Below are 13,300 nucleotides of genomic sequence, written 5' to 3'. Positions count from 1 at the left end.
TGTGATAGTCTCAGTGTTCTGTTTAAACCACAGAGAGCATCATGAAGACTAAGGAACACGACAACCAGGTCTGTGATACTGTTGTGGAGAAGTTTAAAGCCGGATTTGGTTGCAAAAAGATTTCCAAAACTTTAAACATCCCAAGTAGCACTGTGCAAGCGATCATATTTAAATGGAAGGAGTATCATACCACTGAAAATCTACCAAGACCCGGCCGTCCCTCAAAAATTTCATCTCAAACAAGGAGAAGACTGATCAGAGATGCAGCCAAGAGGCCCATGATCACGCTGGGTGAACTGCAGAGATCTACAGCTGAGGTGGGAGAGTCTGTCCATGGGACAACAATCAGTCGTACACTGCACAAATCTGACCTTTATGGAAGAGTGGCAAGAAGAAAGCCATTTCTCAAAAATATCCATAAAAAGTGTTGTTTAAAGTTTGCCACAAGTCACCTGGGAGACACACCAAACATGTGGAAGAAGGTGCTCTGGTCAGATGAAACCAAAATCTAACTATTTGGGCACAATGCCAAACGATATGTTTGGTGTAAAAGCAACACAGCTCATCACCCTGAACACACCATCCCCACTGTCAAACATGGTGGTGGCAGCATCACGGATTGGCCCTTCTTTGCTTCAGCAGGGACAGGGAAGATGGTTAAAATTGATGGGAAGATGGATGGAGCCAAATACAGGACCATTCTTGAAGAAAACCTGTTGGAGTCTGCAAAAGATTTAAGACTGGGACGGAGATTTGTCTTCCAACAAGACATTGATCCCAAACATAATGCACAATCTACAATGGAATGGTTCACAAATAAACGTATCCAGGTGTTAGAATGGCCAAGTCAAAGTCCAGACCTGAATCCAAACCAGAATCTGTGGAAAGAGCTGAAAACTGCTGTTCACAAACGCTCTCCATCCAACCTCACTCAGCTCCAGCTGTTTACAAAGGAAGAATGGGCAAGAATTTCAGTCTCTCGATGTGCAAAACTGATAGACACATACCCCAAGCGACTTGCAGCTGTAATCGCAGCAAATGGTGGCGCTACAAAGTATTAACTTAAAGGGGATAAATAATATTGCACGCCCCAATTTTCAGTTTTTTATTTTTTACAAAAATTTAAAATAAGCAATAAATATCGTTCAACTTCACAATTGTGTCCCACTTGTTGTTCATTCTTCATATAACATTAACATTTCTATCTTTATGTTTGAAGCCTGAAATGTTGGAAAAGGTTGAAAAATTCAAAGGGGCTGAATACTTCCGCAAGGCACTATATATATTATATATATATATATATATATATATATATTTATATATATATATATATATATATATATATATATATATATATATATATCTCTATCTATCTATCTATCTATGTATATATATATATATATATATATATATATGTATATGTATATATCTCTAACAAGATACTTCACTAAGCAATGATTACTGAAGTAGTATGGCGTCTTTGCTGCTACTTATCTTGACATTAAAGATGCTGAAACCTCAAGAAAGGAAGTCCCGGGAGGGAGCTGCTCTGTGTGGAGTATGTGTTTGTTTAGTCTTTCAGCATGCTTTCTATATGAATGAGGATGTAAAGAAAACATTTTCATTGATAAAAAAAAAAAAAAATTCTAACTGACAAGGAAACAGGTTTTTCAATTAACCATTTATTGCAAGGTTTATAGATTCTAATAAAATGTCCTGCTTTATACTTTGCTACATAAATTACAAAACAAGTCAAAGTACGGTAATTCAACATTTATGTGTGAAAATAAATAAATAAAAACAAAAACACAGTAAAATTTGTACTTTGCAATATATTGCAATATATTGTGTAGTGGCCTGCAGGACACTACAATTATCATTCTGCATTCCACCGGCCGTCTATGTGTAGTGTGGGAATGGAATAACAGCACCTGAACATGAATGCACATCTACCTGCAGGGTTCTTATTCACACATACGATAAGGATTATTGCCCATACAGGTTCTCTGCTTGGAAAATCCAAAGAGTATCCCGGCACACTATTACTCCCCAATAAAGAAAATCATGCAACTGTTCATAAAGCCAAAAATTTTTTATTTATATTTTTATTATTTATGTGCTGCAAAAAATGAATTGCTGATTCGTCCAATTTAGTCGACGTTTCGGCTTTAGGCCTTCGTCAGACTGGACTTTATCTGAACATGAACAAAAACATAATCAATTTCATATATACATACAGTTGACAACATGAAAAACAATTACCAACATCATGTTACAGTGTTAACACATGAACGGCATCATAGTTGAGTAGAGACATGTTATATCATATTACAGTACAGTATTGTGGTCTAGGGGATACAATCACCCTCTGTTAATATAATAAAATGCATTTAGCTCGTATACTGCATAGTAGTAAAGATGTGCTCTGAATATCATGGGAAATCTCTTGATTAGTGCCCATGTGACAGTGGTAAACTAGGAATGGAAGACCGACCAAAGAAAGAAGAGAAAAAAAGAAAAAAAGGAGAAAAAAGAGAGGTAAGAAACTGAAGTAGAGAATCAGTGAAAAAGGATTTAATATTCAAAACGCCTGAAAGGACTATGTACACGTAAGTCAAGGGGGGTCTCGTGTGTAACTCACCAATATGGATATGTCACTATGCAGTCCTAACAAGGCGTTAGCCAGAAAATAAGTGGCAAGGAAATTACGTCAAAAGTGACATTAGCTGTAACAGAGAAAAAGGTGTAAGGCCAGATTCATATATACATGAATTAATACGAAGACAGTTAGTGACTAACAGGTACCTGTCATTAAATAGTATGTTCTTGATAATTTATGTTAGCCTTGGATATCCCAAACACGTGTGCCATGTGCCAAATAGAAGACGTAATCACCCCTAATAGGTGGGTAACTGGTTCCTGTGCCTCAATGACAAGAGAACTTCATAAACATAGATGTAAAAACGTCATGTCAAAAGTGAATCCATACTGACTTATACGGGTATACATGTGTATGAGTTGAAATAGGGTGGATAACCCACCTGCAATTACGTGAAAGACGATACTGGTTATTGCTGAGGTGCAGAACAATATCTGATATATGTAGGCTTCTAGGATAAAAAGAAGCAAAACGCGTAATACCATATTCAGTACCATAACATAACGTTGTAAGTGAATAAGGAACGTCAAGTATATTACCTAATGGTCAGGCCGACTATATGTAATGTCTCCGGACAAAAACGGAAATGCCATGGGCTATAACCTTTGGGTCACAAAAAGGGCGTTAAGGAGGTTGCAGGAAGACATTCCATACAACAGCTAAAAGAGGGATTAGGTGAACGCCTTATGAAAAGAATCAAGGTAATTACCTGTTCCTATATCTCTAAGGTGAATGAGTGTTACTACTCAATAGAAAAAGGCAGGTGACTTGTGTATGATATCGCCGGTAGAACCGGAACAATGGCCGTACCTTTGAAACAAAAAGAAAGGGGATAAAAGAAAACACATGAGAATCATAGATGACAGAAAGAGAAGAAGGTCGGTAACCATTACTTACTGCGCTGGTGTTAGACGTGCGGTCTGTGAGTGAGCGGTTCTGCACTGGGGATTGCTCAGACGTGCGGGCATTATAAAGGAAGTGTGGGCGTGTGTTAGCATGACAACTTCCTGTCTGTGGAATACAGGAGGTCCGGCCGGTGGAACGCACGCCGCGTTCCACCGGCCGGACCTCCTGTATTCCACAGACAGGAAGTTGTCATGCTAACACACGCCCACACTTCCTTTATAATGCCCGCACGTCTGAGCAATCCCCAGTGCAGAACCGCTCACTCACAGACCGCACGTCTAACACCAGCACAGTAAGTAATGGTTACCGACCTTCTTCTCTTTCTGTCATCTATGATTCTCATGTGTTTTCTTTTATCCCCTTTCTTTTTGTTTCAAAGGTACGGCCATTGTTCCGGTTCTACCGGCGATATCATACACAAGTCACCTGCCTTTTTCTATTGAGTAGTAACACTCATTCACCTTAGAGATATAGGAACAGGTAATTACCTTGATTCTTTTCATAAGGCGTTCACCTAATCCCTCTTTTAGCTGTTGTATGGAATGTCTTCCTGCAACCTCCTTAACGCCCTTTTTGTGACCCAAAGGTTATAGCCCATGGCATTTCCGTTTTTGTCCGGAGACATTACATATAGTCGGCCTGACCATTAGGTAATATACTTGACGTTCCTTATTCACTTACAACGTTATGTTATGGTACTGAATATGGTATTACGCGTTTTGCTTCTTTTTATCCTAGAAGCCTACATATATCAGATATTGTTCTGCACCTCAGCAATAACCAGTATCGTCTTTCACGTAATTACAGGTGGGTTATCCACCCTATTTCAACTCATACACATGTATACCCGTATAAGTCAGTATGGATTCACTTTTGACATGACGTTTTTACATCTATGTTTATGAAGTTCTCTTGTCATTGAGGCACAGGAACCAGTTACCCACCTATTAGGGGTGATTACGTCTTCTATTTGGCACATGGCACACGTGTTTGGGATATCCAAGGCTAACATAAATTATCAAGAACATACTATTTAATGACAGGTACCTGTTAGTCACTAACTGTCTTCGTATTAATTCATGTATATATGAATCTGGCCTTACACCTTTTTCTCTGTTACAGCTAATGTCACTTTTGACGTAATTTCCTTGCCACTTATTTTCTGGCTAACGCCTTGTTAGGACTGCATAGTGACATATCCATATTGGTGAGTTACACACGAGACCCCCCTTGACTTACGTGTACATAGTCCTTTCAGGCGTTTTGAATATTAAATCCTTTTTCACTGATTCTCTACTTCAGTTTCTTACCTCTCTTTTTTCTCCTTTTTTTCTTTTTTTCTCTTCTTTCTTTGGTCGGTCTTCCATTCCTAGTTTACCACTGTCACATGGGCACTAATCAAGAGATTTCCCATGATATTCAGAGCACATCTTTACTACTATGCAGTATACGAGCTAAATGCATTTTATTATATTAACAGAGGGTGATTGTATCCCCTAGACCACAATACTGTACTGTAATATGATATAACATGTCTCTACTCAACTATGATGCCGTTCATGTGTTAACACTGTAACATGATGTTGGTAATTGTTTTTCATGTTGTCAACTGTATGTATATATGAAATTGATTATGTTTTTGTTCATGTTCAGATAAAGTCCAGTCTGACGAAGGCCTAAAGCCGAAACGTCGACTAAATTGGACGAATCAGCAATTCATTTTTTGCAGCACATAAATAATAAAAATATAAATAAAAAATTTTTGGCTTTATGAACAGTTGCATGATTTTCTTTATTGGGGAGTAATAGTGTGCCGGGATACTCTTTGGATTGGACATATTTTTCCCTGAGCACCTATATATCGGTGACGCAGAGCTTCTCTCCTCTGCTTGGAAAAGGTACAGTATATACACACACAAAGCAGAGCTAAAGCACTATATTTAGTCTTGGCTTAGCTCCAGTTGTTTGAACCCCTTTAAAACTTAAGTAGCATGATGTATGTGCAGATTCTTCTGAAATTTTTAAGACAGGCTTACAAAGTAATTTCTTTCCACAACAACTCAAAGCACCACACTTTTTATTTTGTAAATCATCTCAGCCAGCTCCTCTAACCATGTAAACAAGTGTTCTGCAACTTCTGTCATTAAGATTGTAGATTGTGAAATTATAATTAGAGTATTCTCTACAAAGTTTATAGCGCAGTGTTCCCCAACCTTTTTGACCTTGAGAGCCACATTCAGCTCTTAGAAAGGGTCGCGAGCTACATCCAGCTTTGTGAGAGGGTCGCGAGCTACATTCAGCTCTGTGAGAGGGTCGCGAGCTACATTCAGCTCTGTGAGAGGGTCGCGAGCTACATTCAGCTCTGTGAGAGGGTTGCAAACCAAATTCAGCTCTGTGGGAGGGTCGCGAGCCACATCCAGCTCTGTTAGATGGTCTTGAGCCACATTCAGCTCTGAGGGGGTCGCAAACCACATTCAGCTCTGAGAGGGTCGCGAGCCACATCTAGCTTCACAACACCCCCTCTCCACGGTAGTGATACCCAGAGTCCACATTATCTGTATAATTACAATAGCAAGGATTAAAATTTAACTTTTAATAAACACAGTATAAAATCCATGATAGAATAAAGTGCAGTGCATAATAAAGTCCCACTGGCCACTAGCACACACACAGAAAATAAGCTGTGTGTGAACGCACTTGCTTGAAGCGTGCAGTGTGTTGTATTGACCTGCCACTGCAGGCTATACTTTTCAGTTCTCCCCTGATGAACTCTCCGATCACACAGAGAGGGAAACGCGTTGGGAGGGGTATATTGTTATTGGGGTAGCTTATCCTGACTTGGGTGCTGCCCTTGTAAGGGCGGAAGCTATTACATGGGCACGACAGGGGTAGTGAATTTGGTATTGGTCCCCCCCGTCATTATATCGTTTGGCTCAGCTTCCTTCCGCTTCGGACTTTCCAGTGGTATCTGATCTCCTCAGGAGAAGAACTGGGTGAGATCTTTCTTTTTTCACTTTATTATGCACTGCACTTTATTCTATCATGATTTTATACTGTGTTTATTAAAAGTTAAATTTTAATCCTTGCTATACAAATATTGTATTTAGGATTTTGGGCTGTAGCTTCTTGCCGGTAGGCAGGTAGGTTTGCTTTTCTCTGTATAATTACAACCAAAGGTTTTCCACAAAAATCACACGAAGGCAGTATACCAAAATTCAGGGGTTATCACATTACCCCAGTTCAGAATTGTCGCATTAAGTACTCCCACCACAATGTCACATCCAGCTTCAAACACCTCCTCTGATAGGTAGTATCGCCTGTGTCGAGCCTACCATACTTAAATTATGTCTAACCTACTAAGGTCAGTATGTGGGCATCCAGACCTGCTCTTCTGTGAGAGCTATTCACATAATCACCATCTAGACACCTACTCTTCATAGCAGTTTGCTAGACCTGGTGATACTCCAACAAACTGGCAGACCGTCGTGAGCCACATATCACAGGCCCGTGACGTACAGGTTTGGAACTCCTGTCAAAGGTAAGGTCTTGCGTCTTTTTATTTTTGTATTAAAATAGTGATTATGAAATCAAGTATTTTTAATACAAAAATAAAATATTTTATATTATTTAGGTTTTATTTAATTCTAATTTTCTGAAGCACTGGCCGCTGCCATCTTGGACTTGGTGTTTGTAACGACAGTTACTCACCTCCTTTATGGCAGCCCCCTGGGCATAGGAGACCGTTGTCAGACTCTGACTCTATACTGTAACATAGAGAAGGCATCTGCTGTGAAATGGACCCGCCCCCTGGGCTGTCTAGATCACAGAAGAGGGAGGAGATCACCGCCATCTTTGTGGAGCACACAGCATATGCTGTGTGCCCCACTTTCCCCCTGTCACCCGCCAGGATGGATGGGATGAGTACCAGCGCTGGGCAATGGTGATATGGTGATTGCACTGTAACTGATCCTGCCCCCCCCCCGCACTCTGCCGCCCCCCCTGCACTCTGCCGCGCACCCCCCACTGCACTCTGCCGTGCCCCCCCACCGCACTCTGCCGCGCCCCCCCACTGCACTTTGCCACGCACCCCACCCCCCACTCCGCTCACCCCTTCTCCCCCCGCTCACCTCGGGGCTCTGCTGCTCATACAGTGATTGCTGACAGGACAGACTGCCGGGGGCGCAGGTCTGAGGTGAGTGCATGCGGCTGGGAGCAGTGAGTGCGGCATAACATCTGCAGTGCAGTGCCACTCAGGCTGCAGATCACCCCTCCTCGCCGCATGTCTCCTCGGACCTCCAATCCCGCCTGGCAGTACAGTATATGGGGGAGCGGGATACAGTCAGCGGGACATAGGGAAACAGCCAGCAAGGCATAGGGAAACAGCCAGCGGGGCATAGGGAAACAGCCAGCGGGGCATACGGAAACAGCCAGCGGGGGATAGGGAAACAGCCAACGGGGCATAGGGAAACAGTCAGCAAGGCATTGGGATACAGCCAGCAAGGCATTGGGATAGTGCGGCACGGGATACAGTGCGGCACGGGATACAGTGGAGCACTATACAGCTGGCCTTAGTGACACTTTAGACATATTAGGATCACTCTGTGGTCAAAAACAAAATGGCTCCGCACTGTGATCCTAAACTTCATCTTCCCTTATCCTTTTGGAAACACCCAGATTGGGAGGGGGAGGTGACATAATACACAGGAGAGCAGATTCTGCAAACAGTTCTACAGTAGGATTTCTGTAGGATTTCAGCAGATGAACCCCCTAGTGTTTGAGTAAAAAAATATCAAACTTTTTGTTTGTTTTTTTCAATTAAAAACAAAATTTCATTTAAACACAACATTAAAACATTAATACTTTATATTTTTTCAGTTATTGAAAAAATTATTTTTTTTGACAACACCTTCCCTTTAAAACGTATGGCTCACAAAAAGAAAACCAAGAAAATCAAGGAAAATGTCGATAACATTTTCTTTGCAAAAAGAGAAAAATATTGCTGCTCAAAAATTTGGCAGTCATAAGTTATCATAGGCAATGTACCTTGGTTTGCATCCCATACCACATGCTGGAAGAATTGGGAGACAGAATTATAGATAACTAGAGCATTCCTTTCCTATTCTGTAAAATGCAATAAAAATAAGAAAATACATTTGTAACTTTTTAATTATGAACAAATTTATCTAAACCATTGTATTCCTCTTCAAAGACTCGTATGTAGTCTTTCTCCATTGAAATGAATGCGAGTTACAGAAATTCCCAACTGCTTTTTATATTTAATGTGAACTCAACTGTTAACAAATCATACTTACAAGGAGGACAAAGCAGTATGACGCAAGCACAGCAGCCACCGTGATCAAGATAACAGACCAGTCTTCCCAAAAACCTGCAAGCCGGAAGATTTCCCTGTTAAAAAAAAAAGTAATTAACACAAATATTATGGAGACATCAAAAAGTTCTGTTCCTATGGCACGTGTGCCACCCCAGGGCTATGGGGTACTCTGTCCCGGGCAGTGTACTACTGGGATATGTCACTGGGTGGCCGTTACCTGATTCCGTGACCCTGGGGGTTGTTTTAAAAAGGGGTTTATATACAGGGGAATAGTTAATAAAGTTTATGTTGTGAAGCCACTTGCGGGTTGCAGTTATGGTGATAGAACTGCCGCTGCACAGTCTTTCCGCTGGGGCTGATGTGATGGCAGCCTGGATGTTGGGCCCCCCACAAGTAGGGCTGGGGCCCCAGGGGGTAGGTGATGGAGTTAGGCACAGAAAGAAAGGTAGGCCACATGAGGGGTTGCTGTGTAACTGGTTCTCTTTACTCACAGTAGATGGTAACTGGTACCCAGAGGAAGGCTGGTATTCACCTCTCGTTCCCTTAGTCCCAGTGCCGGTTGGTGACCTGGTGGCTTCTTTCCCCTGCACCCTTCTCAGGTTGGTGGATCCCCGTGGCTTGGAGCGTCTGGGGGTCCCCTCCTGTTTATCTCTCAGTCCCTGGTCCGTACAGCGGGCAGTGTGAATGCTGTAGGGTCTGTGTTCTGTTCCAGTCCCTGGTTCTCCTGTTACTGCTGGTGCCCCCGGACTGCTAAGGTCAGTGAGGTCATGGATGGTCCCCTCACTGTGCAGATTTTCTCAGGTCTGCCTGGAGCGTTTTCCTGACCTAGGGGCTCTGTATCCCGTCGGTGCTATGGTTCCGGGAGTACTTCGCCGTACTCCACCGGCAACCACACACCTGGGCCCTCAGGTCAACATCACACTCTCATGTCAGTGCAGTTACGTCAGTCTCCTCTCACTTCCCCTTACTGCCTAACTGTCCATCCCCTCCCACCTGGTTGTGGTCTAGTGGACTGGATCAGCTCCACCCCTGGGTAGCCATCCATTGGGTCCAATTCTAGTCTGTCTCCAGTCCTTGGAGATGGGGTAAACTGGGATTTTAATGTGTTTTGCTGTTACCAGCACTGGTCTTCCAGGTCCCTGGGGGTAGGCCCTGCATCTTTGACAAGATGCAGTACCTCGTAGTGCTCTGATGGGTTCAGGGGCACTACACACGCATAATAAATTTATAACATAAGGAGACTAGAATCCTACTTACTCATTGAAGTTGTGTATGTCATTTTTCAGGATCAATGTGATATATAACCATATCAAGGTAAACAGGAACACACAAAGAACCAGGAGCAGCCAGATACAACCACACTGCAAAAGAAATTATAAAGACCTCAATAACCATCAGCTTCATACAAACATACATAGGAAAAATGTATCTATAGCAGCTATATAAAGACATTCATTAAAGAGGACGTTTAACGTTCTCAAAACAATTGAGTTAAACACCGTGTTTCCTAAAAAATAACCCCTACATCAAAAATAAGCCCTTGTTACGTATCATCATACTAATAGTATCCTGATATATGGCTTGTACAGCCCTGTTAGGATATTTAACTTTTATTGGTGTACATTGCTGTAAGCCCTAGAAGTTTATATTCACATGCCTGCTATTTAATGGAATTAATATTCACCCCCCTTCCCACCCCTAATCCCGCCCACTCCTCAGCCGGACTCAGTGATTGGAACTTGTGTTACTGAAATAATGAATATTCGCCCCCTTCCCCACCCACTCTTCTGTGCCAGGTGTCAGTGATTCACTCACACTGTCATTGCAGGATCGCAGAGGTAGGAGGGTTGATTTTACTGACAGATTCCGTTTAAAAGGAAAAAATCCCCATATATAATTTTCTAAAGTAAAAATGAACAGGCGGTAACATATTAAAGAGGTTGTCCCCTACTTTTACAGTGATGGCCGGGGTCCGACACCCCGCACCTCCAGCGGGGGATTGACCTGCGAATCCTCCCATCAGTAGAGAGAAACGCTGGGAAAGAACACAAGAAGATGAAAATGCTGCATTTTTTTGTCAAAAGTTTGTGACAAACTACAAAGAAAAAAACTGCAATGTGAGCAGAGCAAATCTGACTTCTCAGACTTTGCTGGGAAGTAAAAATTCAGAACTTTCTGACAACAAAACTGCATCAAAAACACCGACAAAAACGTGACAAAAATCGCAGCATGCGCATGTAGCCTTGAAACTTGATTGGGACTGCTTATCCACCATCTGGTCTATTCTGCATTGCAACTTTTCATCAATTCGTCTCCATGTCGGAAGTTTAGATACAGTACCATTGGTTGTAAACTTTTTGATTATGTTGCACACTGTGGACAAAGAAATATCAAGATTTCTGGTGATGGATTTTTAACCTTAAAATTGTTTGTTTTGTTTGTTTTTTTTTAACAGTTTTGGTTCCTCAGACCGTTTTCTTCTCCTCTTTCTGTTCTCCATCCTTAGTGTAGACACACAATGCAAAGATTGAGTCAACTTCTCCCCTTTCTATCTGGTTTCAGATATGATTTTAATATTGCCCACAGCTGTTACTTGCCCCAGGTGCATTTGGACGAGCATAACTTGCTTATACAAAGATGTTTACCCACAACTTTGGAAAAGTGCCAACAATTTTGTCCATTCCATCTTTTGTTTTTTTGTGAAATTATATCCAGTTTGCCTTTTTTTCTCTGTTTTATGTCTTGTTCCAATATACACAAAGGAAATAAGCATATGTACATTAAACATGTAATAATTTTCTGGCAGAAATACTTCATTTTCTGGAACAATTTCAAGGGTACCAACACATCTGACAATGACTGTGTATATTATATAATATAAACACACATACATATATCTATATTACACATCTTGTGATGATATTGAATACTACATCACATTTTATCATTTTTGTGAGCAAAGCATGAATGATTTGATTACTGCTTATATATTGAGTATTTACAAGTGAAACTGATAAACAATAATTTATGTTCCTGTGTAATTGACTGTGAAGTCCAGCTTTAAAGTAAAGTTCTACTTTTGAGATTTCTTGCCATTATGACTTGTATAGGGAAAAATGAATTGGCTAGCATGGAAGCCTTCCCAAAAATGAAGCATTGCTTAATATTCGGTGTATGCTTGGGACACACATTGTACACTGTTGTCCTAAGTGGTACTTCACTGTACCAACCAACCATTCATTTATTTATTTAAAAACAAGAAGATACTACATTTGTATTCATCATCCTCATGTCACAATTCACATATGACTCTGCTCTGCAAAGCCATTGTATATGTTTTTTTCCTGCTGTCTGTATTCTCCAGGGTCAGGTCCTGTGGGAGAAGCCTATCTTGCCGTGCCTCGTTCCTGGGGTCACACTGCTTTATCTTGGTTCTGTTTCCCTCTGTACAGCACCAGTCATAGTTCCTGCTCTGCAGTGTGCACCTCTGGTTCCTGTAAGTCTGTTCTGATCCTGTCCACTACCCAGTCCTCTTCTCCCTGACCTCCGCCCTCCCCTACTCAGCCCCCCCACTCGTCTGTCCTCCCTGTCTCCCAACCTGCTCTCTGTTTAGTTATCCCATTTCCATGCCCTCCTCCTACTGACTTATCCTCCCGGTCTCCGACTTCGGCTTGTTACCTGACTATGGTTCTGCTCCTCTCCAGTTCCTGACGATACTTCCTGGCTTCCAACTCTCAGCTCTCATGTGACTCCGGCTCCCCTTCCACCTCTGTATCTAAGTGACTTCCTGGCTTTGACCTCAGCCTGTACGACCACCCAATCCTTGCTTGGATGCTAGTGTCCTCTAGTGGTCTAGCACCTAATTACACCTAGAAGCATCACATCTTGCTGAAGTACCGGCTCACCGTAGTGTTAGCTTCACACCTCATTTTCAATGGGCTGTACTTTTTTTTGTACTCACATGTAGAAGAAAATACCTGAACAAAGAAAAAGGAAAACATTCCCCAAGGAAAGGAAGCAATGCTTCACTTATCTCTCATAATATGTTCTTCTTCTACTTTGATTAAAAAAAAAAGTTCACACAGAACAGCAGTAATAGGTTGTCTGCTGCTGCTTAACTGTTAAAGTGCTCCACACACAGAAGAAAATAGAAACAAAACCCAAATAATTGCAACCATGACTGGAGCCTCTGCTCTGTTGTTGGCATTGCATCAACTAGCATAACATGTCACCAACACTGAAGGAGAGGACCAACCACTTTTTAAATGCTAATGCCTTTAAAAGGCAACCAATCACCAAGATTTTCATACATAAGCTAAAGCGAGTGCTATACTGGCACTATCAGGCTGATTCTCTACATACCTGTAGTGGTCAGCTCGGATGTTTAGGTTTTGAAATCCAAG

The 13,300-nt window shown here is 41.7% G+C and overlaps 1 protein-coding gene across 2 annotated transcripts in view; it reads right to left on the bottom strand.

Annotated features, from left to right (window-relative positions):
- GDPD2 (glycerophosphodiester phosphodiesterase domain containing 2) overlaps positions 1–13,300 on the bottom strand; it is a 278,190-nt gene that overhangs the window by 143,399 nt on the left and 121,491 nt on the right. For both annotated transcript variants that reach the window (XM_075322762.1, XM_075322763.1), the window contains exons 3-4: positions 10,155–10,258; positions 8,878–8,971 (exon numbers count right to left, since the gene is read on the bottom strand). In XM_075322762.1, coding sequence (XP_075178877.1) covers positions 8,878–8,971; positions 10,155–10,258 — 198 coding nt within the window. The remainder of the gene's footprint in view (positions 1–8,877; positions 8,972–10,154; positions 10,259–13,300) is intronic.

This window comes from Anomaloglossus baeobatrachus, chromosome 9, assembly GCF_048569485.1.
Source record: "Anomaloglossus baeobatrachus isolate aAnoBae1 chromosome 9, aAnoBae1.hap1, whole genome shotgun sequence".
NCBI lineage: Eukaryota > Metazoa > Chordata > Amphibia > Anura > Aromobatidae > Anomaloglossus > Anomaloglossus baeobatrachus.
The sequence above is the reverse complement of the archived record's forward strand: the minus strand, read 5'-3'. Positions and strand labels throughout refer to the sequence as shown.